Source organism: Pipistrellus hanaki (genome assembly GCF_964339955.1).
Source record: "Pipistrellus hanaki genome assembly, chromosome: 3".
NCBI classification, from domain to species: domain Eukaryota; kingdom Metazoa; phylum Chordata; class Mammalia; order Chiroptera; family Vespertilionidae; genus Pipistrellus; species Pipistrellus hanaki.
The window spans coordinates 158442043-158466499 of record NC_140505.1 but is presented as its reverse complement, the minus strand read 5'-3'; the positions used below and the strand labels follow the sequence as shown (position 1 = coordinate 158466499).

The window sequence follows — 24457 nt, the reverse complement described above, 5'->3', positions numbered from 1 at the left end:
ATTTTCAGTGCATCAAACTTTTAGAATGTTATTTTTCCTTGCTTTGAAAAGAGAATAAAATATGATCAGCAAGATGAAAAGTTATTAGTACCAAAGGAATCCAAAATAGAATGCCTGAGAGCTGACCTTACAAGGATAAATGTTTGCTATTTTACTTTTACTTTTCCCTAGATAACCAGGATACAATTTTAACTCAGAGCTCCTAAACGAGGAAAATATCATCTATAATTGCTCTCCCTGTGCCCTAACCATGTGCTCATCCAATCCCCATTCAACCAAAAAGATCAACTGTAAGACCAACGTATAAAAACCATAGCATACTTCTCTTTGCTTCCCACTAAAAACAAGCAAACAAACAAACCCATTATGATTTATTTTTTTATTTAACACATAACATTTGTCATTTCCATTTGGTAGGAATGCTATCATGACTTCTCTGTAGAGTCATACTTGCAATTCCAAGACAGTCTTTACACATGAAGTAATTCCTCCCAGGAACTGTGCCTCTGAGTATCTCTAATGACTTAGCAGTCCATGGAAAACAAATGGCAATAAGGGGTAAAATATACACAAGGTCAGGATCAATCTCCATTCTAAGAAAGAGGTTTCGTAATATAGAAACAAAGAAGGTTCACTTCTATAGAAGGTAAATGTCCACTTATTCATTATTTACTGAGTACCTACTATGTGCCACGCATTGGGGATACAAAGATCTCTAAGGCACAAGGTCCTCAGTGTTGTTGTGGAGCCTAAGAAGCAGCCAATTATGATACAATGTGGAAAGGGCAGCGGTGGAAACGTGCAGGCATCTTGCTGACACACAAGGAGAGCTTAGAGCAGACTGTGACATCAGGAAGAAGGGAGACATTGACTTAAGATGGACTTGGGGGCCTGAAAAAAAAACTGAGACATGAGGAAATCCAGTTCTTCAAAGTTTTTTTGATTAAAAACAAAACAAAACAAACACTTTCTGAGGATGAAAACATGTCAGAGGAAGTACTCAGATCAACTTTCAAACACACACAAAAAAATCGTTTGGTTGAGAAGCAGAATATATCCTATGCTAAGGAATAAACAAACATTATTGTCGGAGTGACATATGAAGGGAGACACTAAATTATTGAGGGAATGCTATGCTAGATGGCTTCCTAAGGGAAGGTTAGATAAGCTTCCACTACCAAGTTTACAGAACGCCGGTTGATGGTTGCAATTCATTTTCTCTGGCAGAAGAAACAATTGCCCTGCTGCCACTGATAATATATACTACATTATGCACAACTAAAAACAGCTAGCCAAAGAATCTACCATAATTCAAAAACAACAGTCTGTCCCATGAGCGCACAGAAAATATCCTGTATTTTTAAATTCAGGATAGGATGATTGTCCAGTCGCTCTCTTCTCTTCCATACTGCAACAAAAACAAGAAAACATGTTTCAGTCTACAAGCTAACAATGCTGGAATAGTTTATAAATAAACTCAAAATAAACATTGTACGAAAGGTTTGCTTCTGGTTTGAACATAAAAAATATATTCACATGAAAAATAAGATTAGACAGTCTTAGATGGTTTGGCTCAGTGGATAGAGCATTGGCCTGTGAATGGAAGGGTCCCGGGTTCAATTCTGGTCGAGGGCACATGCCTGGGTTGTGGGATCAATCCCTAGTAGGGAGCATGCAGGAGGCAGCCAATCAATGACTCTCTCATTACTGATGTTTATAACTCTCTCTCCCTCTCCCTTCCTCTCTGAAATCAATAAAGATATATTTAAAAAATAAGATTAGACAGAAACAACCAAATATCTGGAAAGAATCACAAATCTTATCACTGTTGTTGAACTCAAATTTATAGTTGATGTTGGTCCCTTATATGCTTACATGCATGTTGTTTCATTACTATTCTGTATTTAGCTTCTGCTCTCGTAATGGCATAACTAGGTTTAACTATGTCATTTTTACTCTGAAGAAGTGATGCTCAAAGTATTGATATATTCCCCAGATCAGTAGCATCAGTGTCACCTGGCAATATGTTAGAAATGCAAAATCCCAAGCACCACACCTCGGCCTTCCTGAATCAGAAACTGGGCAGGGGTGTCCCAGCAGCCTGTGTTTCAGCAAGCACTTCAGGTGATTGACGTAAGCTATGGTTTGAAAATGACTGTTCTAGCATCCCCCTTCTCAAGGGCCTTTTAAGTTCCTGGACAAAAATATTACATTGACAAGCCCAGTGGGTCTGAACAATGCCATGTTTTCTAAATGAAAGTCGTTTGTGTTGCCGAAACTGGTTTTGCTCAGTGGTTAGAGCGTCAACCTGCGGACTGAAAGGTCCCAGGTTAGATTCCTGTCAAGTGCATGTACCTTGGTTACGGGCACATCCCCAATAGGGGGTGTGCAAGAGGTAGCTGATCGATGATTCTCTCTCATCGATGTTTCTAACTCTCTATCCCTCTCCCTTCCTCTTTGTAAAAAAATCAATAAAATATATTTAAAAAAAAAAAAAGTTGTTTGTGTTATGTTAGCATTGCAACTTTTCTTATCCCTTCCAAAATCATGGGCCTGCATAATAATCACAATTAGATTATCTGCATCAGCAAGTTATCTTTCACAGACCTAAATTTTCATATTTGAAACAGAATTAAATGAAACATTAAGATACTCCAGATGTTAGAAACAGGAAGCCAATCCCGTATTCATGTGTTCATTCATTCGTTCAACAAACATGTGTTTAAATGAGCGTTCACCCTTTGAGCAAGTACTGCATGCCAGTACCCCTGTGCCAAGAGCCTTACAGGCTTACTCCCTCAGTGACTCATTCCCACAGCAACCCCAGAGAGTAGGTGCTATTTTCAATCCCATTTTATGAATGAGAAAACTTTATATCTGGGAGATTAAGTAACTTTCTTAAGAGTGTGGTTAGTAAATGGTAGAGTCCAGACTCCAGCCAAGGTCTCTCTCACACCAAAGACCAGGTTCTTGACCACAATCTGGATTTCCCTGCACATATTCACATGGTCATGAGTGGAGACAGACCTGGAACAGACCCTCCCTACCCAAGTAGCGTGCCATGAAGTCTGCCACTAGGCATTTGCCAACATCGAGGATGCCCCCTTTTCACATGAATTGGCTCTGTAATTATCACTTGGCTGAAATTAATACAATTCATCTGAAAATTCTGAATTGGAAAGAACTTTAATCATCTTACTTGGATGAACCCAGTAAGTGGGGCTCTGGTTTTTACTTTTTGACTTCAGAATAATTCCACTTTGATTGGTATTGTGTACTGGGATTCTAGGAAAGATCCTTTTTGCAGAAAGTACTGGCTGCTTAAAAATCAACTGTGAACTCATAAGCCAAGCTTCTCATTGTATATACGAGAATACTGAGGCTCTAGGAGACTCATAATCGCAAGCTCAATTCTCCTACTTCACATGGTCCATGTGCTGTGTCCAAGACTTCAGTGAGCAGAAACTACCAAATTGGAAAAATTACTGGGAGCCAAGAAAGGGCCCTACCTACAACATTCTGGTTTACATGAAAAGGAGAATGAAGGAAGCCCAGTGACTGACTATATTGACCTGCTTAATCCACATCAGAAATGGATACCTAAACAGTGTGGCCTCCACTTTGACTCTTGATGCATGGCGAAATGCCGGATAAAATATTCCCAGATTCTGCCTGATTTATGCATGTTGTCAACATGATGTAAGGTAAGAGCAAAATATATGTTTTATTTTTCTTATTTGCAATCCCATTAATACATTAGACACCTTTCCCATTAATAATATTTGGATGTCAGCATATTGACATTTTGGCAAATCTGTAGTACTGTGATTCATGACCACTATAATTTCATCTTCAATCTCATCAGTTAAAGTAAATTTGCGGTCAATTAGTTGTCTTAGTTTTAGAACCAGTAGAAAAATCAAATTTGGTTACAATAATAGTCATAGGCCATATTGCTCTGTGAACCTGCATAATATGTATTAAGTTTTATTCCTCTCATCCTGCAATTTATGCTCTTATGTAAAATCATAGCATTCTGAGATGTATCCCAGAGATAGAATAATATGGGTAATTCATAATGTCTAGATTTAGGCAGTTAGCATTCAAACTCTTCATGTGCGTGATGGATAATTCAATTTAACTTTGCAAGGGAAACTAATTCAAAGTAGAGATGGCAGATTTTAGCAGATAACAAATTACATGTTTTTCTCCAAGAGTAGGTGTCCCTAGGAGGAGGGGAAAGAGAACACATGCCTGCCTGGGCTAGGCTGTACTTTTACCATTGGCAGTGTCATTGCAAACCACAGCAGCAGGCCCACCCCGTCAGCATTGGCCAGGCCTTCTGTAAGTCGCATTTACTGGATCTTGTTTATTGGAATCAAAGATGGGCTCAAACAATTCATCGGGTACATCAATGCAGTGGGATGGTACTTTGAGACAATGTGGAGAACTATCTGTGTGATGTGCAGAATTTTCATCTATCTCGAATGCCAGTTAGAACCCTCAACCAAAACATGACTAATGTAAAGTTCATTACTCCATAATCAATGTATGATGGCAAATTATTTTACAGGGCCCTTGCTAAACTGTCTTTATGCTCAGCAGAAAGAAAAATCTTAATTTTTAGCAATACAAAAGGATAACCTGTATACCATGTACTTACTTTCTACAATGCCATAAAAATATAATAAGTGCTGCCTCCCAGGTAATAATCTGTTATTCTTTCTCAAATCCTATTCAATGGCCTTGCAAAGTTCTGTAATGCCATAGCATGTGGGGAAGTGTGCATTAGGAAACAAGGAGAGGCTGAGAAGCTGGTCACAGGGCTGAATCATTAAAGCAACCTGGAAATGTTCACTGAGAATGCACACACTCTGAAGGACAGCTCAGGACATCTGCAGGGCACAGGGGTGGAGCTCTACCTTCTTATGCAATTGAACTGCATCAAGCTGTTTCACTGAAAACAAGAATAATTCCACAACCACAGAAGGTCTTTCTGTAGCCTCTAGTAAGAAAATAGATTTTTTAATTCTGTCAAGCTTTTCCTTTTTCTTTTATTTTTCTAAACAGACTATCTTTTTTTATTAATCCTCACCCGAGGCTATGTTTGTTGTATTGTTGTTTATTTTTAGAAAGAGGGGAAGGGAGAGAGAGAAAGAGAGAAACTGTGATATGAGAGAGAAACATCGATCAGTTGCCTCCCAAAACCCAGGTATGTTGTGCCCTGACTGATTATCAAACCCACAACCTATTGGAGTACAGGACAATGCTCCAATCACCCGAGCCACCTGGACAGGGCTAAACAGACCATCTTGAAGTTAATTTATCTATTTTTCAAATTAAATGTATCGAGGTGACATAGGTTTCAAGTGCACATTTCTATGATACAGCATCTGTACATTACTTTGTGTTTTTCTGGACTACTTATGACATCCACCTCTTGGTCTTTGCAGTCACTACTTCCTGCCTCCGGAAACCTCAAAGGCAGCACTGCCAGTTACTCAGACATGCTACCCCTCATAGTTAAGACCTGAGTTCTAGCTTCTAGCTACTTCCAACACCAGTATTGATGTGTATGTCATTTTGCAAAATACTGAACCAGATTCTCTGAAATTTTGTTAAAGAATAATTTGACATTATTCAAGACCTCCTCTCACCTTCTCTCAGAATGTGTTAATATACAAGAGCAACCTGTTTTTTCTCTCTGGTATGTGCTTGGTCTATTCCTCACCATGTATCCCTTGATTCATTTAATCAGGAAACGTTCTTAAATATGTACTATGGCCCAAACTTTGTGCTGATGCCTGGAGTTACAAAAGGAGAATTGATCCCTACATTCAAACAAACCCAGCTCATAATTTAAAGGCCATAATGTGATAATCATAGGTAATATGGAAAATGAAGAAAGAAGCAGCATTGAAGTGGGTGAATGTATGTTTGTACTGAGAGAAAGGGACATTGTTCAAGAGAGATTTCAAAGCTTCCTAAAGAACATGTGTCTGAAGGACAACCGATACCTTACCAAGTGGGTACACTGGAGACGATACAGAGGCAGGAGGAAGCAGCAGACAGCGGAGCATATTGGAAAACAGAGAAGGCCCCAAATGGTCAGAGCAGGTGAATAGGATGGAGAGTAACTAGAGTTGCCAAGAGTAATGGGAGGGAAAGGGATCATGGGCAACATGGAGAATGCTGTCCAAGTTTAAGTTTGGTTAAGTGTGAACACAGAAGTGTTTTTCTTTGTTGTTTAAAAAAGAGAAAAATAGAAAAAAAGAAAATGCCATTTGAAATGTTCCCCTCCAAAGAGGTATTGGTAGTGTGATCTAAGACCCAGGAAACTCTCTAAATGATTAGCCAAATGGGATGAATATTTAGCTTTAGAATCATATACAAAAGTACACAGGTGAAACGACAATCAGATCTATAGTTAAGAAGGAATTCCCACCTCCCTCCACCCCCAATCACCTTGGAAAGAATCTCAAGGGTTTGTAGGGTTTTTTTTTGGCTGTTGCTACTCTCCTTCAATTTATCAGAGCCTTTTATATCTAATGTCCATGTTTCCATGTAATGTCAAAGAGGTCAAATGTGAAACATGACACAATTCTATGCTTTTCCCTCAGTTAACTTAAATTATTTCCTTTGCAGAGAAACAGACAACCTAGTAGCGGGGCTGGCAGCACTAATTTGCTATCTTGTGAGAGAATAATTGTGAAATTTTGGGTTTTGTGTCCACAACCAAAATAATGGAAGAGGAAAGATGCGGTCTCAGATTCTGCATGATGGTCCTTTGTTACTTAACAGTTTGGTGCAGTGTTGGTGCTTTTGGTTTGTGATTGAATTCAGAATCGTTTGTATTATCTCATGTGTTCTATAACTGTCTCCTTTTGTTTCTTTGTTCAGTCTGAGCTCTGAATGTATCATTAGTTTTTAGTGTTACTACCATTATCCATTATACATTACTTCCTAGGGTAAAAAGCACAATTATTAACTTCTTCTTAGCCACAGGCACTAAAGTATATAGGGAAAATACGTTTCTTCTCTGCTCTCTATATTTATCTATTTTTAAATCTTTTTACATGGTGTTGCATGGAAATTGAATATTAATTTTGTTTTATATGGGTGTGCTTTGAATGCATAATTATTTGTCCCTTTTTTTTTTAACTACTCTCACTAGCACTTGAACACCTTGTTTGTGCTTAATACATGAATGAATGAATGAGTGAATGAATGAATGAATGAATAAAAAAATCACGTTTGTGACTTACACTCTTGAAGTCCTTAATTTACTCTAAAAAATGCTCTTTCTAAGAATTTTTGCAATGGCTTCCCACCTTATCCCAAAATTATGTCTTTGGGTTTCTCTTTTACTCATATTTTAGGGCTCTGATGCATTATTTTTCAACCATCTCAATGGTGATGCACATTTCTGCTCTTCACCCTCCTAATCAAAGCTTCATGATTATATTTGTTGAACACCTCCACTTACAACTTTCTTTCAATTCAAATTTAACCTGATTTTCCCCTCAGCTTAATTGACTACTTTTCCCTCAGCCTAATTGACATAAGAAATTTTGAACTGACTTGTTTTTATAACCAAATCAAGTCAGTTCAAAATGTTTTATGTCATATAATCTCCAAGAGGAAACCCTGATATCTCATTGTGTATTAACTGCTATAAAATATAACATTGTTTCTGTACAATTTGTTCAAGAAAGTTATCCAAATTAGTTTTTGTTTCTTATCACTATAATGCACTTCCTCCCCTCTTAAAAATTTCTCAACTTCTGTTTTGGATAAAGGTTTTTATAATCTAACAAATTATATATTTCAGTTTTGTTTATAGTTTTTATTCCAGCAAATCTCTAATAACATTACTTCCATCAGATTTACTCAGACAACTCTAAAAAATATAGTGTTTTTTAATCAATGAGCTCATTGATTAAAAAACACTATTATTCTTTCCTTTTATAAATACTATGAGTTTTACAAAAAAAGTTGCTAAGTATTAAAAAAAAATACCATTTTTATCACTATCTGAGGATCTCAACTGCTCTGCAGGATCTGCTGCTTTCCCAATGAACTGAATTTCTGCTTAGTTTTAAGACCCAGCACCACCTGATGTCACCAAAACTATCAAACTTCATTTTATGTTTCGGCATCTCAGTTCCCCCTGGTTATTTTCACCAACTGTATTGTTTATGCCCAAACATACTATCAGAAACATCTTCCTTAGATTTAATTTGTTGATCCCAAATGGCAGTATTTACTCTCTTCTTGCCATTGAAATATGATTTGTTTCTAAGTGCTGTTTAAAATAAGATGACAAAAAACAAACAAACACCTTACCTGAATATCAGTCAATTTGTCCAATATCCGTGTTGCAAGCTTAGTCCCATTCTCTACAGATGGAATGTGTAGGGTCTATAAAGAAAACCAGACATGAGATAATGAGGATATTCATGTATACTGCGCCCCAAGTAAGACACTCAGTGATGACACTGTATGAAGCACCTCCTGGAAAGAAGGAATGGCTCTATTATAATCTGACTAAAGGCCCGGCACATGAAATTTGTGCATGTGTGTGTGTGTGTGTGTGTGTGTGTGTGTGTGTGTCACAATCTGGGACCACTGGCTCCTAATCTGCCTGCCTGCCTTCCTGATTGCCCCTAACTACCCCCACAGCTTGCCTGGTCACACTCAACTGCCACCCCTGACAGCCTAGTTGTCCACCACTCCCCCCCTCCCGCTGGCCTGGTCACCCCCAACTACCCCCCCCCCCCCCGCCAGCCTGGTCACCCTTCACTAACCCCCCTGCCAGCCTGGTCGCCCCACACAGCCTGTTGGGTTGTAATGGTTGCTTAGGTTTTTATATAGATAGATTATTTTAGCTCCAAAGCCTATTTTCTATTCTAAATTTGAATAAAAAGTAACTAGCCAATGATAGGTTGTCCAATGCCTACCAACTGATTTTAGGGCACAACTTGTTTATATGCCAGTCCTCTGGATAACTTGAGAAACTAATGAGAAGCTATGGGTGGCTAACAGTGGCTAAACTTAAGAGAACCCTACCTCTTCCAGCATTCCTCAAATGAACAAAGATAAATGGTTGGCTTCCATATTTAACCCTCTCAACAAAAAATAAGAACTCAAAGATATTTTGCATTATAGTAAATCATTTGGGGACATAAATTAAAGCAAGTCTATACCTTCTTAACCTATATCTGTTACAAACCAAACTTCCAGAGGCTACAACTTCCATAATCTTGGATCGCATGGTTAAATTCAGGGCTGAAAATTTAATGACCCTAATTTATATTTCAGTCATGTCCATTCATGCCTCACTGGCTTGCAGGCATGATAGTCTGATTTTAGTATATAGTCCATGTTCTCACCTTTCTTATTATGCCCTTTAGGATAATAGGATAATTAGATGTACCTTTTGGCTCCAAATGCCCTCTAACACAAAACCATTAAAAACATGTTAAATTTTATAAACTTCTTATTTTTATAGGTGAAATAATAATTGGATTTAAAGATATCTAATCTAATGACAACCACAGTTCATTAAAAAAGCAACCAATGTCTAGATACCACTATACTAAAATATGAAACAGTAGCTTTATAATCAGTACAAGCATTGAATGATAATAGTGTCATTCTTCTCTCTTGAAGGTCTGTAGATGGAATTAGGTCAGGAGCCATTCCCTAAAAGCAAGTTTAAAATCCTCAAGCAATGAAGCAACCACCATTAAAATCAGCAGAGAAAAAAAAAAAAATCTGCCAGCTGAGAAAAAAATATGGTGTTGAATATTAAATTTCTAGAATTTATATTTAATATAAGTGATTTAAGCATCTGACATTTTAAGAATAATACTCAAATGACTTTAAGTTATGAAGTTAGCTGTTGATGTTAATCATAAGTACTGGATTTTGTTATAAAGGGAAAAGAAGAAAAACTAACCAAAAAGTAGAATTACAGCACATATAAAATCAGACTGGTTTACTGAAGGGAGAAAATTTCTTCCAACTAAATATTTGAACTTTTTTCTGGAATATTTTATATATGTACCGGGTTTACCAAATAAAAAAATTGTTGTTAAATTGTCTAAATAACAACATCAATAATATTAAGAGTAATAAGTGATCATTCAAATGAAATTCCCATAACTATTTGCCATTCCTACTTCAGGAGATGGAACTACTTTTGGCAACCAGAAATTGAAATCTAACTACCTGTAGAACCTTCTGTATAAAGCCAGTAGAAAGTAATGAGTGGAAGTCTTGTGACACATCTCAAAACCCTAAATTGACAAAAGGCAGATATCCTTGTCCAAGGACAAAACTGACCTCCCACCTTGTTGGAGCTTACATAAACTCACTGAGAAGAGTGTTGTATCATAAATCAGCAGGTGAGATACAAAATGTCTTAATGAGCCAATTAATTAGGAGTCATTTATTGCATGTGGCCCAGAGGAAGGCATCTCTTCCAAATCTGAGCAATACATACAGAAAGTTTCTTGCAGTTATACTTTTCAAGCCTCTTTGTTTGCAGATATTACAAAGAACTCTGTGTGTGTTATTGTTACAGACAGTTGTAACCTTGAATACATAATGAGTTAGTACTTGGCATAAAAATATGGGAATTATTATCAGTATCCTATCTAATAAAAGAATAATATGCAAATTGACCATACCTCCACTAAACCCACAAGCAACACCCACCAGCCAATCAGGAGCAAGTAGGAGGCGTGGGATTCCCTGGCAATGGAGGAAGTCAAGCTTTCTGCACACCCTGGTGGCCCTGGACTCCACTCAAGGCTACAAAGTTTCAATTATAGAAGATAAATAAATCCCAACAAAAATGGTGGCAGCCACAGAGCAAGCAGGAGGCTTGGATTTCCCCGGCAATGGAGGAAGCCAAGCTTCCATAGCCCTGGTTTGCCTTGGCCTCCGCTCAAGGCTATGTTTCAATTATAGGATATAAATAAATCCCAACAAAAAATGGCTATGACCACAGAATGAGCAGGAAGCTTGGCTCTGCTCAAGGCTACAAAGTTTCAATTAAAGAAGATAAATAAATCCCAGATACCGGGGCCTCTGCTTGGGTTGCCAGGGGAAGTGTGTGTGTGTGTGTGGGGGGGGGGGCATGGCTGGACTGCAAACCACTACAAGCCCCTCATCCAGGCCACCCCACACCCCAAGGAAACCCCCACCCTGATCCAGGACATCCTTCAGGGCAAACTAGCTGGCCGCCACCCATGCACCAGGCCTCTATCCTATGCAATAAAATAGTAATATGCAAATTGACCATCACCCCAACACACAAGATGGCTGCCCCCATGTGGTCAAAGATGGCCACCACAAGCTGACCAGCAGGGGAGGGCAGTTGGGAGGGATGAGGCCTATAAAGGAGGGCAGTTGGGGGCAATTAAGCTGCAGGGGAGGTCCGTTAGGGGTGACCAGGTCGGCAGATGAGGGAAGTCGGTGGCGACTGGGCCTGCAGGGAAGGGTAGTTGGGGGGATCCAGGCCTGCAGGGGAGAACAATTGGGGGGAGAGGGGATAAGACCTGCAGGGGAGGGCAGTTAGGGGCAAACAGGCTGGCAGGGGAGCAGTTAGGCATCAATCAGGCTGGTAGGGGAATGGTTAAGGGTTGATCAGGCTGGCAGGCAGAAGGGTTAGGGGCAATTAGGATGGCAGGCAAGTGTGCATTTGGGAGTCAGCATTCCTGGATTGTCCTACTGGGATCAGGCCTATACGTGCAGTCAGACATCCCTCAAGGGGTCCCAGATTGGAGAGGGTGCAGGCTGGGCTGAGGGACACACCCCCGTGCACGAATTTTGTGCACTGGGCCTCTGGTTAGTCTATATTAATCTATTCCATTGGATGGCTAGCTTGCAAGGACAGTTAAGTTTATCTTTTTTTTTTTATTTTAATTAAAAACAAAGTGATTTTATAGAATAAGAGACTATCTTAAAGTGACAGAGCTTACAATGACAGGGTCTAGGGACTATCTAACAATAACAGAGAGTTTCAAACAGCAGTTTTTTATACAAGGTAGAAGTTACTATGCTTCAAGGGTAAGTAATTTACTAATGATACAGGTTCATGAGGACAATCCGCCCCAGTTAATGAAATACCAAGCTAAAAAAAAAAAAAAAATCCTTTGCATTCTGGGACCAACTAGTAATTTGGTCAGACGTTAAAAAAATAAATTATACGCAAATGCTTAGAAATGGCAGGCTGTCTTACCTCGCCCTTGAACAGGATATCAGAAACTGGGCAAACAATACAGGCGGTGCCAGAGCCAAACATCTCCTTCACTCGGTTCTGCTCCAAGGCTGTTGTCAAGTCACCCATGGTGAGGTACCTCTCTGACACCTTAAATTCACCCTGTTTGCAATATATAGTTAAAAAAAAAAAAAAAAAGTGATACATATTTTTAAGGAAAAGGCATGAGGGGAAAATTCTTAGAGGGGAAAGCTGTAGAAAGCAACACCATCTTACTGGTAAAACACAGTGAGGTGTTAAGCCCCCTACTCCAAGGTCACAGGGTCTCTAAATGAGAGGATCAGGATATAAAATATAAGATTATGAGCATAAAACACATGGCATATTTTTAAGACATGTGTGCTTTTTTTTTTTTTTTTTTTTTTTTTGCCTATTTGTTGTTATGGCTAAAGTCAAACAAGTTGACGTACACTGGTGCTACTTAATGTGTACTCTAAGCTGACAGTGTTTCAAGTGCTATTTACCACAAAAGGGAATACATTATTATAACATTAATAATTACAGCTACCATTTATGGAGTATCCATTGCATGCCAACTTCTCTGATTTTAAGGTGGGTATCATCATCCCCATTTTATAGATGAAGAAATGAAGGTTCAAGGAAGTTGAGAGTGACTCTCCCTAAGGCCACACAGATAGTAAATGGCAGAAAGTGGACCTGAATTCAGGTTTAATCCAACTTCCTCCAAATTTGGTCCTTTTTCTATTGTGTCTTTTATGGAATAAAACCATAGACTGAGTTTAAACATCTGGAAGATTTCATTACTTTAAAACAGAGAAAGTATATTTGGACTTTATTTGAGAAATTGTGTTGTATATTTTTTCTTCCTAAATTAAACCCACTGGTTCAGTTGACTTTACTGCAGTAATCCTCTCCCTTACTCTTAGAATCATATTAGATTTTCATCACAGAATTATCGATATAATTTCTGGCATTTATGTCGCATCAACTTCTGCTGAACTATTGGAACATTTTATTTGCTCCAGGATAGAAAATATAAATAAAAATATTCTGATTTTTTAAAGCTATTTAGTACACATTCTTTCATCGGTTTAATTCTCATTCTTTTATGTTAGTGGTTAAAGCTCAAAGTTTGTCAACAGGCTATCTGAATTAAGGACAAACAAAAAATGGATAGATTTTTAAAATTAAATGGGAGTATTTTTTAAGACCTGCAAATCTACAATAGATAAAAATGGAAATCACAGCTCTTGGCAAGATTCAAAACATTAGAAGAATGCATCATGTTGTAAGCATATATTTGGAAGGGTAGGAAAATATGCCTGTGATAGAAATATGGCTTTTTGCAAGTTTCAATTTATCTCAGTCTGTAATTGCAATTATGTTGTTCAAAGGTAAATAAATTCCAGAAAATCAGCCAAGTTAACTGAAAACAAGCTGAGCTCTGTGTCCTGGAAAAGGAAGGAAAAAAAAATCTTGTAAATAAACAGAATTGTTTTTACTCTGCTCACCCTTACTTATCTTTGGACAATTTCCCCTGTCTGGCATGTAATGGTAACCCCCCACATGGCTCTTGGCATTTATGTCTCACTGTTTTAGAATAGCTTTTAAAATAAATTACAGCTAAGGAGTCAAGAAAAAACTTCCTCCATAATAACCTATTTTCATGCTAGCAAATCATTAGTGTGGGAAAGCATTTCCACTTGCAACTTGTCATCAACCCTTCTGTACTTGGTTGAATTTTTTTCTCTAATAAAACAAAAATTACTGAGCTTTGAAAATACATCTTTGCAACTGCAAACATATTTAGGACAGGGCAAGCTGTTTGAAATTATACAAACAGTTTGTAAATGCCATGCCCGATGTGCCAGCCAGCATGTGGCAGCTGTGCTATAAATAATTCTACAAAACCCCGAAGCAGACAAGGCCCATTTCCTCTATTTCCAAAGCCTTTTTCCAGAGGAAATGTACTAGGACTCTCCTAGATAATGTGTGTTTCTAAACGTTTGCCTTATTAGTACTGTTTGACCACAGAATGCTCACAGCCTTTTCATGTCCCTTGGACATCAGTGTAACACATGGGTCAAAAGTTCCATCCAAAAACCTTTGCCAGATAACCAACTCATTCAACATTCATCTTAAGTATGTTAGAAAGTCATTTCCAATACTGAATAGTTTAGCATGCTTGCCTGTGTCACATGAATCAGAAAGTCTACTGAAAATAATTTTACACTTGCTTGAGTGTTTTGACTTTAAAAGAAGCATGTATGGGAATTTGGAAGGACAGGGAGCATGAAGGAAGGGGGCGGGGGGGAGAGAGAAGGCAGCCAAACTAATAATGTTATGTTAGTAAACACTTATGCCAATAGAATTCTTAATTTCTTGGTAAGCATGGCTATGCTGGAATAAACAGAGGAAGGGGAGAACTACAAGTCATTTCCATGTGGAAACAAGGGACTTAGACGTGAAAAGTTAAGGACTGGCTAAATGGAAGCACACAAATTATAAATCAGGTGAGTTGGTGGGAGACACCTGATATAGAGCTTGAGACTAGTACTAGAATACTTGTTCACCAGGACAACTTGACAAACTGGTTTCTGTCTGCCCTCCCTATAAACAAAGCTTATTCTGATACTCTTGCCAAGACAGGTCTTTTAGAAGAGTTCTTTTCACTCAAGTTAAGATCAAAGATTAGATAACATTGGTTGCAACTTCAGGATATTATTTCAACACAAAGCTGAACTTATTTTGATTGCTTTTTGTTTCGTGCTGAGAAAAGTTGCTCATGTCAAAAACCCACCCACTTGCGTGCCAGGTCCAGAATGCTCTGCCTTGTCACTCCTGGAAGAATGATGCCATCTAGTGGAGGAGTTGCCAGTTCTTCTTCTGTCAATTAGAAATTGGAATATTTTCAAACTTTAACTATATTAGCAATGCCTTATATATCAATAGCCATTAAAAATAAACAAAAAACCCTCCTGTGTCTTTCAATTTGGCTAGTAATAAACATGAAGATGTTATTGTTGTGCGTTGTCAAATTTCTCAATTCACACTTAAGGTAGATTTCGATTCGAAGAAGAAGGAGGAGGAGGGAAAAGAAAGCAAGAAGGAAGGAAGGAAGGAAGGGAGGGAGGGAGGGAGGGAGGGAGGGAGGGAGGGAGGGAGGGAGGGAGGGAGGGAGGGAGGGAGGGAGGGAGGGAAGGAAAGGATACTACTCATCTATTCATCTTCAATGTACCCTTAACTAGTAAAAAATGAGATGGTTTTCCACTAACAAGCAGCAAGAGTTATAAACTACTCTTAGGAGGAACATTGTGAAGTCAAAATTTGGTAGGTTAAAGCTGGTTAGTAATTAGAATAATGTAGATAGGATCATACGTGGGGACACCGGTCCTTAGCAAACCTTTTAAGAATACTGTGGCGGAGCGTCACCCCCAAGGAGAGTGGGTGCCTATTCAGGCCAGCCACTGCTCCCACACTACTCCTTGATAAATCTCTCTAGAGTGATTTTCAAACTGTAAAGTGAGTATCCACATCATATATAGAATTGTTGACCTCGTCCTCTGAGTTTCAAATGTAATAGGCTCAGGATGGGCTCAAGCACGTATTGGCTAACAAAAAAGAAAGAAGAAAAAAAAAAGAAATCCAAAACACAAAACAAAATTCTACAGGTGACTCATAGAGAGCCACAGCTGAGACACTGGTCTACCACAGCATGATCCCAGGCACTCCAAACCACCGTTCGGTCTGGCATGACTCTCCGTCTGCCAGAGCCAGGGTGGCCCATGACCCACAAACACCCCTTACATAAGGAAATCTCTGGTACTCAACATCCCCTTCTCCTCTCTACCTCTGGCACCCAGGAATCTGCATCTTGTGAGAAATTCAATCCCTAAATCATTGCTTTATCAAGACGGTGAAGCTTGTAACAGACCATATGTTGCCCAGCATGTGTTTTCAGAGGAATTCACAAGGTCTGCTTGAAAGAATCATTAGGTAACAAAGACTGTGCAGAAATCACACTGGTGACTCTGAGCTCCCCAAGTCATGTTATGCAGCTAAAAGGGACTTTGGAAATCACCTAGTGCAGTGGTTGGCAAACTCATTAGTTAACAGAGCCAAATATCAACAAGACGACGATTGAAATTTCTTTTGAGAGCCAAATTTTTTACACTTAAACTTCTTCTAATGCCCCTTCTTCAAAATAGACTCGCCCGGGCCATGGTGTTTTGTGGAAAGGCCACACTCAAGGGGCCAAAGATCCACTTGTGGCTAGAGAGCCACAGTTTGCCGACCAGGGACCTAGGGCAATCCTCACTTCACAGAAGAAACTGAGGTCCTGCACCTATAAGTGACTTGCAAGGTTGGTGACAGTGGAGGACAGTCAGGACCAGACCTTCAGGGTCCCTACACTGGAGTCTTTCCCTTTTTGATAGGATACTGGGGTCTGGGCTCACCTGTATCCTGTGGGTACATCACACATCCCCAACACACAAGCTGTCTGGAAGACCAAAACTCTACATTCATTCCTATGTCCCCAAAACTCAGCATTCTGCCTGGCTCAGAATGGATGTGATAAGTGTTTTTTCTGAATAAAAAAATAAATGAATAATCTCTTTGCTAGGATATAGCAGTATGATTTTTCCCCCTTAAATATGTTTAAAAATCATCTCATAGATGCTTTCGGGTAAGAGGAAAACTTGGTTTTGGCAACGTCCTTGGGGCTACTTTGAAATGTTGCTCTCAAAATAAACCTGTGTTTTGCAATAGCTAGCTAGCTAGACATAAATGTAGTATGGATCTACATGTGTGTGTATATATATGCTCACACTCCACACATAAGAGACAGACATACTTCCACTGCCCCCAAACTGGACCCTTTCCTGGAGCCTGCTGAGCTCTAAGATTCCATCAAGTTAAATGAAAACGGCGGCCCCGCCTATGCAAACGCAGTTTTGTGAAATATATTTAACACCCAAACTGTAACCACTAGCCTGAGGTCAAGGAACAGAACATCTGTTTCTCTGGTTGCCAGACAGAGATGATGACATGACAACATTTGGGTGAGAAATATTCATTTTCCTCTGCAACCACAAACATGCTTATGAGAGCCAGAACCAGCTCCAGATGGCCCAACATGAGGAAAACAGAGCCTACAAATGCAGCTTGTTTTTGACAGAGGAATCATTTTTAGAAGCTGAAGGGTTTAGAAGCAACAACAGCAGGATTCATCTGTGACATCCCAAAGTCAAGCACTAATGGGAACCAGGAATGTGGGTTTGCGTAAGAGCCCTAGCCATCACCAGCACAATTATTCATTTATTCAACAAATATACAGACGGGCCTGGCCTAACAATGCTTTGACATGATTTTTTTTTCTTTTTTAACTTTTAAGATGGTGTGAAAGTGATACTTAGTCAGGAAAAATCAAACTTTGAATTTTGAGCTTCTCCCCAGTTGCAGATGTTCAGTCCAATGCTCTCACGGATGCTGGGCAGTGCAGTGAATCTCAGCTCCCGGTCAGCCTCGTGATCTCGAGGGTAAACATCTGGTAGATACTCTTGTACTGTGTTGCCAGTGTTTGGGGATATTATGTTCTAAGCACAATTAAGGTAGGCTAAGCTAAGCCATGATGGTTGGTAGGTTAGATGTATTACATACATTTTCAACTTATGACATTTTCAATTGAATGATGGGTTTATCAGGCTGCAACTCCATCATAACAAGCATCTGTGTACTGAGTGCCCACCCTATGCAGTTGGCTTATCTCTATACCCAGGATAAAGCAGTGAACAGAACTGATGTAACTCCATGCTTACTTTCTAATAGGCAGAGGCAAACAGTTGTTACGTTAAATAGTGTAGACCATGAAAGGGGGGAATAAAGGGAAAGGGGATAAATGCTTTGAAGTAGAGAGAGAAGTTTGCAAATGTTTTTTTAAGTGTATTTTTATTGGCCAGTGGTATCGAGCGTCGGTCTGCGGACTGAAAGGTCCCAGGTTCGATTTCGGTCAAGGGCATGTACATTGGTTGCGGGCACATCCCCAGTAGGGGGTGTGCAAGAGGCAGCTGGTCGATGTTTCTCTCTTATCGATGTTTCTAGCTTTCTCTCTCTCTCTCTCTCTCCCTTCTTCTCTGTAAAATATCAATAATAATAATAATATATATATCAATATATGTATTTTTATTGATTTCAGAGAAAGAGGAAGAGGGAGAGAAAGAGAGCGAATCATCAACGACAAAAGAGGATCATTGATCCGCTGCCTCCTGCATACCCTCTATTGGGCATTGAGCCTGCAACTCAGGCATGTGCCATGACTGGGAATCAAACAGTGACCTCCTAATTCATAGATTGATGCTCAACCACTGAGCCACACTGGATGGGCGAGCTTGCAATTTTTAGTAAGGTGCTCGGGAAAGCCTTACTGAGAATGGGATATGTGGGCAAAGACTGGAAGGTGGGATAGGAGCACGCCAACAGACATGGGAGGGAGGAGGGCTCCAAGCAAAGCTGGTGTAAATGCCTGATATCCAAGAAGGCTCCCAGGGCCTGAGCAGACTGAGCAGCATCAACACTCATTGCCATGATCATACTCCCAAACTATCTGTGAATTCAACCACGGGAACTGGGTCCAAGTCTCAGGGTGGCTCCAGTGTCCAATAGAAGATAAAACGTGTTCCAACAATCGTATTAGTCTCTGCAAGTGTATGTGTTAAATTACTCATCCACTGAGTAATTTAAGGAGAATTGAGACTGTGTGATCTTACCACTAGCATTGCTGTTACTGGAATAAAAGTCCACATGAGTTACAGGACAAGTGCCACATTCAGTCATCATGCAGGGCACTGTGCTGTGAACAGATGATCTACTTTAGTGACCTTTCAGAAGTGGCAGAGAGAGTGGGTGCTCATGACAGACAGCAGGTAATTACTAAAAGAACTCTGCATATAGCTGCTGTTGGGAACGTTTGTGAAAATCAAAATTTTGCTGATTTCCAACTTGTTATTCTTTTATTTCCTTTTTCTTTTTCTAAACCTCACTAGAGGATATTTTCCCATTGATTTTTAAGAGAGAATGGAAGGGAGGGGGAGAGACAGAGAGAAACATCAATGTGAGGAAAAATACATTAATTGGTTGCCTCATGCACACACTCTGACCAGGGCCAGGATCGAGCCTGCAACAAGGTACATACCCTTGACAGAATTGAACCTGGGACCCTCAGTCCTCAGTCTGATGCTCTATCTACTGAGCCAAACTGGCTAGGGCCCTTTATATTTTCTTAAAGCCACATGGTATAAATCAAAATTACTATAGAGTTGCCTCAATGTCTTCTAGTTTTAGTCTAAAGGTTATTCCTGGTATCTATTGCATTTTCTCATAGTACTATCCAAACATTTATTCCATTTCCTTTCTCCTTACTTTAATTTGTATTTAATCTATTATATGAACACCCTCAAACTGAAGGGGTACATTCACATTAAAACTAAAGTGATCTCAGGCAACCATCATCTGAATAATAACTCTTAAGGTCTTGTATATTTTGTAAGAGTCAGAAGACAAATTCACTCATTTCTATTCTGACCTTTAAAAGCCATAGTGGAAATGGCCCATGACAATTGTTTGGATAAGGCATAATTTTTCACCAGAACTGTTTCTGGTTAAGTCATGTAGCTCTGATTTAGACTGTGCTTAACTCCTGACATCTCCTATCCTTAAATGATGATGTTGACACTTCTGACTGATGTAATTGTTTTTGTTTGGAGTAATGTGGGTTTTTGGGGAGATGATGGTGGGAGTGGGCCAGTGGGAAAAATGAGTTGAATCAATCTATTATCTCCTAAGTGCAGAGTTCAACAAGTACAGCTTATGTCATATGCAAAAAACGCAAATTTAGAAATCACAAATATTCCAGTAGAATTTATGTTTTTAAATAGTGCCAAGTACAAACAGCAGGGGTGGAAGAATGAGCGTGATTTGTATCTGCCTTTTCCTATGCCACAGATTACCAATGGCCAATCCCTGGATAAGTGTCCTCACCACACCTACTATTCTACCTCTCACTGGAATGTAAGGCTTAATCTTTTTAGTCTCTGCCACTAATGCTCAAATCAGTGTAGAGCACTAATGTCAGCCACACGTGACCATGTTCCTCTGTTTGTAGCAAATGACAAATGAACTACTTTAACATTTCAAGTAAAACCAATAGAGACCTTTTAAGTATTTGGAAACTTAATATTTTACATTTCTACACTCAGTATTATGAAATGAAACCCTAAGAATGCAAACAAGCCTAAAAATTTCTTTAAAATTTTTATGACTGCCAAAACTGGTTTGGCTCAGTGGATAGAGTGTCAGCCTGTGGACTGAAGGGTCCCAGGTTTGATTCCGGTCAAGGGCATGTAACTTGGTTGTGGGCACACCCACAGTAGGAGGTGTGCAAGAGGCAGCTGATCAATGTTTCTCTCTCATTAATATTTTTAGCTCTCTATCCCTCTCCCTTCCTCTTTCTAAAAAATCAATAAAATATATTAAAAATAAAAATAAAATTTTTATGACTTAAAATTCTAGTAGAAATAAATGCATATATCTGCATTATTGGGCACTTAATTTAATACTACAAACATTGAACTTCAATGAACTCTAATGGTCTCTGACAACTAAGAACAACAACAACAAAAGCAAGTTGCAGGAAAGATGGAAGAGGGCATAAAAAGGATAAATGATTATGAAAAAAAAATTAAAAAAATAAAGAGAAAAAGTACCAAAGAGAAATAATGAGCATTCAGAATATTAAAACTAGTAAAGAAGTACTGATTTTTATAGTAGACATTTTATATAATAAAGAGGTAATATGCAAATTAACCCTTACGCCCTCACAAGATGGCTACCTATAGCTAGGCTGGTGTGAGGTTAGTGAAGGATGACCAAACAACTTAACAGCAGGCTGCATGGGATGATCAGGCCAGCGGGGGGTGGGGGAGAGTTAGGGGCTACCAGGCCAGCAGATGGGGGCAGTTGGGAGTGACCAGGCCAGCGGGGTGGGGGGTGGGGGGTAAAAGAGGGGCAGTTGCAGGCAATTAGGCCAGCAGAGGAGATAGTGAGGGGTGACTAGGTTGGCAGGGGGAGCAGTTGGGGGTAACCAGGCCAGCAGGGGGAGCATTTAGAGGTGACCAGGCCAGTGGGGGTGTATTTGGGAAAGACCAGACCAGCAAAGGGGGGCAGTTGGGGGCAATTGGACTGGCAGGGTGGGGGCAGTAAGAGGTAATCAGGCTGGTGGGGAGGGGCAGTTAGGAGTGACCAGGCTGACAGGGAGGGGGCAGTTGAGGATGACTTGGCTGACAGCAGGGAGCAGTTAGGGGTGACCAGGCCGGGAGGCAGGTGAAGGTTTAGGAGCCAGTGGTCCAGGATTGTGAGAGGGATTGATCCTGGATTGAAGAGAGTGCAGGCTGGGCTGAGGGGACAGCCCCCACCATGCACATATTTTGTGCACCAGGCCTCTAGTATATTAATAAACTTGAATGAACCAGGATCTAAGTACAATTCCAAGATAGAGCAGTATATTCTTAAAATTACTATGTTCCAATTAAAGTGAGCTCCAGAGTAAACCTGGAAGGCTTTTGATATATTATCAAAATATGTATAAAGTGCAACAATTTTTGAAATTATAACAAGGGAGTATACTAAATTTCATATCAGTAAAATCAGTAGGCTGTGTTTATTACTATAGCATTTTATACATACTATACTGTGTATGACTAAGTTGATCTGAAACCTAACTCCAAATGCAAGGGATTTCCAATAAGAAAAATGTTAGGAATAAGGTAGCAAATCTTCAGAGTGTGGAGATTCAAATTCCTTAAGTTGACATCTTAATAATACATACATATATAGAGCCAAAAAACAAAATCTTTAGAAATTCTGTAAACTTGAACTCATGTCTACTTGGACAGCAAAAGCACAGTATGTACTTAGACATTGGAATCATGCTGCTTATTTCTTTGTTCTAAGTTCCAAGTTATTTTCTTTCCAATCCCACTGAAAATGATTGAAGGAGAAGAAAAAAGAAAAAGAAAAAAAAAGCAAGGAGCTGAAATCTGAGTGGATTACCTCCATCTTCATTAACCCAGTAAAGGAAAAGATTCATAGTTCCAACTTCCGTTATCTGATTGTCCTCTCCATGGAGCCACAGAACCTGCTGACACCCGTTATCCACTGCTTCACATTGGGCAAAGAGAGAGGAGCCGTAATTCCTTTTAAGAAACAGGAAACATACTGATTACAAATATTCTACACTTACCCCATCTCCCACACCAAAATACCAACCTCTTTAATTCACATGTGCATGTAATCAATGTATTATGTTCTTAATATGCACTATGTTTTTAATATGTTAACTTTCTAGTTAACAGCATAACATTAAATTAGACCCTAATATAATGGTTGGTTTTCCGACCTGCATCTGAAAGAATATTGACTCATAACTAAAATATTCTAGAAAGCTATGAGAAATAAGCAATAGACTACTTGACTACAGCAATCTGGGCAATGATAAGGGTTACTTACATGGAGGTAATGTAAGAGTCATTAAAAGACCTTCAAAACACAGATAATAAGATATAAATTATCGTAAATGATCTAATTGCACTCACTTGAGAGAAAGAGCACACACAAAGCAAAATTGTAGAATTCTAACTTGAAAAGTAGAGATATGAGAACACAGGTAAATAACAAAGTTAATAACAGTTAAAAGTTATTGAATATATATTTTTTCACTTTCCAAGCAATTTCACATGAATTATTTTGTTTAAGCCTCACAACAGTATTGAATTAGCCTTCAGGATCATTTCCATTATTCAGATCAGAAAAACTGAGGCTTAGAGAAGTAACTTGTATCAAGCTACAACAATTAAGTAGCAGAGCACCAAGTCTGTACTCTCTTAACTGGGACCTTTCAATATATCCAAAAAATGTCTGAATTCTCCCGAAAATGTGGGGCAAGACGTTAAAATCCCAATTTTAACCAAAAAGTATTCTGAAAGCCCATTTTGCCCAATCTGCACTCTTCATCTTGGAGTATTCAAAAATCAAAGGAACATGGGACATCTTCCTAGAATGACAAGATACTTTGGGAATATTTTAAATTTATTTTTTTGTTCAACTTAAATGACATATATTTATAGAGTATGAATGAATGTTGAAAATAAAAGATGAGAGTCCTCAAAAAAATGTGCTGCTTGCTTGCCTCCCTCAGCCCCTAGTTGTAGAATTAATTTTCCTTGATGTTCAGAGGACATTAGCAAACAAGTTTGAAAAGCACAACCATATTACAACCAAGGCTAGAAATAAGTCCTAAACCCACTGTTAGACTATGAAGCCCCCAAAAGTACACAGGAACAAGTAACCGATCAAATATACAATAACTACTGCAAAGTGTCAATGTTATCTCCCACAAAACACACTCCTAGGCCTTTTAAGTGATCACTTTTACATCTGGGCAAAATTAAAAATGTAGTGTTGTATAAGTAAAAGCATCAATTAAACACAAGAACCTTTTAATACAGTGGCTACCTGCCATTCCCATCTGCACAGCTTCCCTTCCCTCTGTATTCCCTGTGGCTCTTCCGATGTAGCCAAGTCATTCTGCCCCATGCAATTGAATTAAATTGCATTTTGCCCCATGCAATTGAATTAAATGGTGGTGTGTAACCCAATCTGTTCATGTAAATTTAATCTATGGAATGTGAAAGATGTATTTTCTCCTTTTGAGGGTAGTGGCTGCTAGTTTGCTATGATGTCGCCAGGGGTCTATTGTGTACATGATCACTAGACTTCATGGGGGAAGACATCTGAAATTGGAGATCCTAGGCTAACACACAGCTAGAAACTATGACAAGAGATGGTGAGTGGGGGTGGGGGTGAGGAGTAGGGCCCATACAAGGGCATAAGAAACTTGGCAACCACAATTTCAGACCACAACAGATCCACTGTTACCACCCTATGTACAATCAATCCCTTTACTACTTAAGATGACTTGCGCTGGTTTTCCGACTTGCAACTGAAAGAATATTGACTCATAACTAAAATATTCTAGAAAGCTATGAGAAATAAGCACTAGACTACATGACTACAGCAATCTGGGCAATGATGAGGGTTACTTACATGGAGGTAATGTAGGAGTCATTAAAAGACCTTCACAATATAGATAAT

The 24457-nt window shown here is 39.2% G+C and overlaps 1 protein-coding gene across 3 annotated transcripts in view; it reads right to left on the bottom strand.

Annotated features, from left to right (window-relative positions):
- Nucleotides 1-364: 364 nt before the first annotated feature.
- Nucleotides 365-24457, bottom strand: part of BCAT1 (branched chain amino acid transaminase 1) — a 93540-nt gene continuing 69447 nt past the window's right edge. For all 3 annotated transcript variants that reach the window (XM_084877246.1, XM_084877245.1, XM_084877247.1), the window contains exons 7-11: nt 22358-22500; nt 15051-15136; nt 12251-12391; nt 8347-8421; nt 365-1408 (exon numbers count right to left, since the gene is read on the bottom strand). In XM_084877246.1, coding sequence (XP_084733372.1) covers nt 1367-1408; nt 8347-8421; nt 12251-12391; nt 15051-15136; nt 22358-22500 — 487 coding nt within the window. In that variant the 3' untranslated portion in view covers nt 365-1366. The remainder of the gene's footprint in view (nt 1409-8346; nt 8422-12250; nt 12392-15050; nt 15137-22357; nt 22501-24457) is intronic.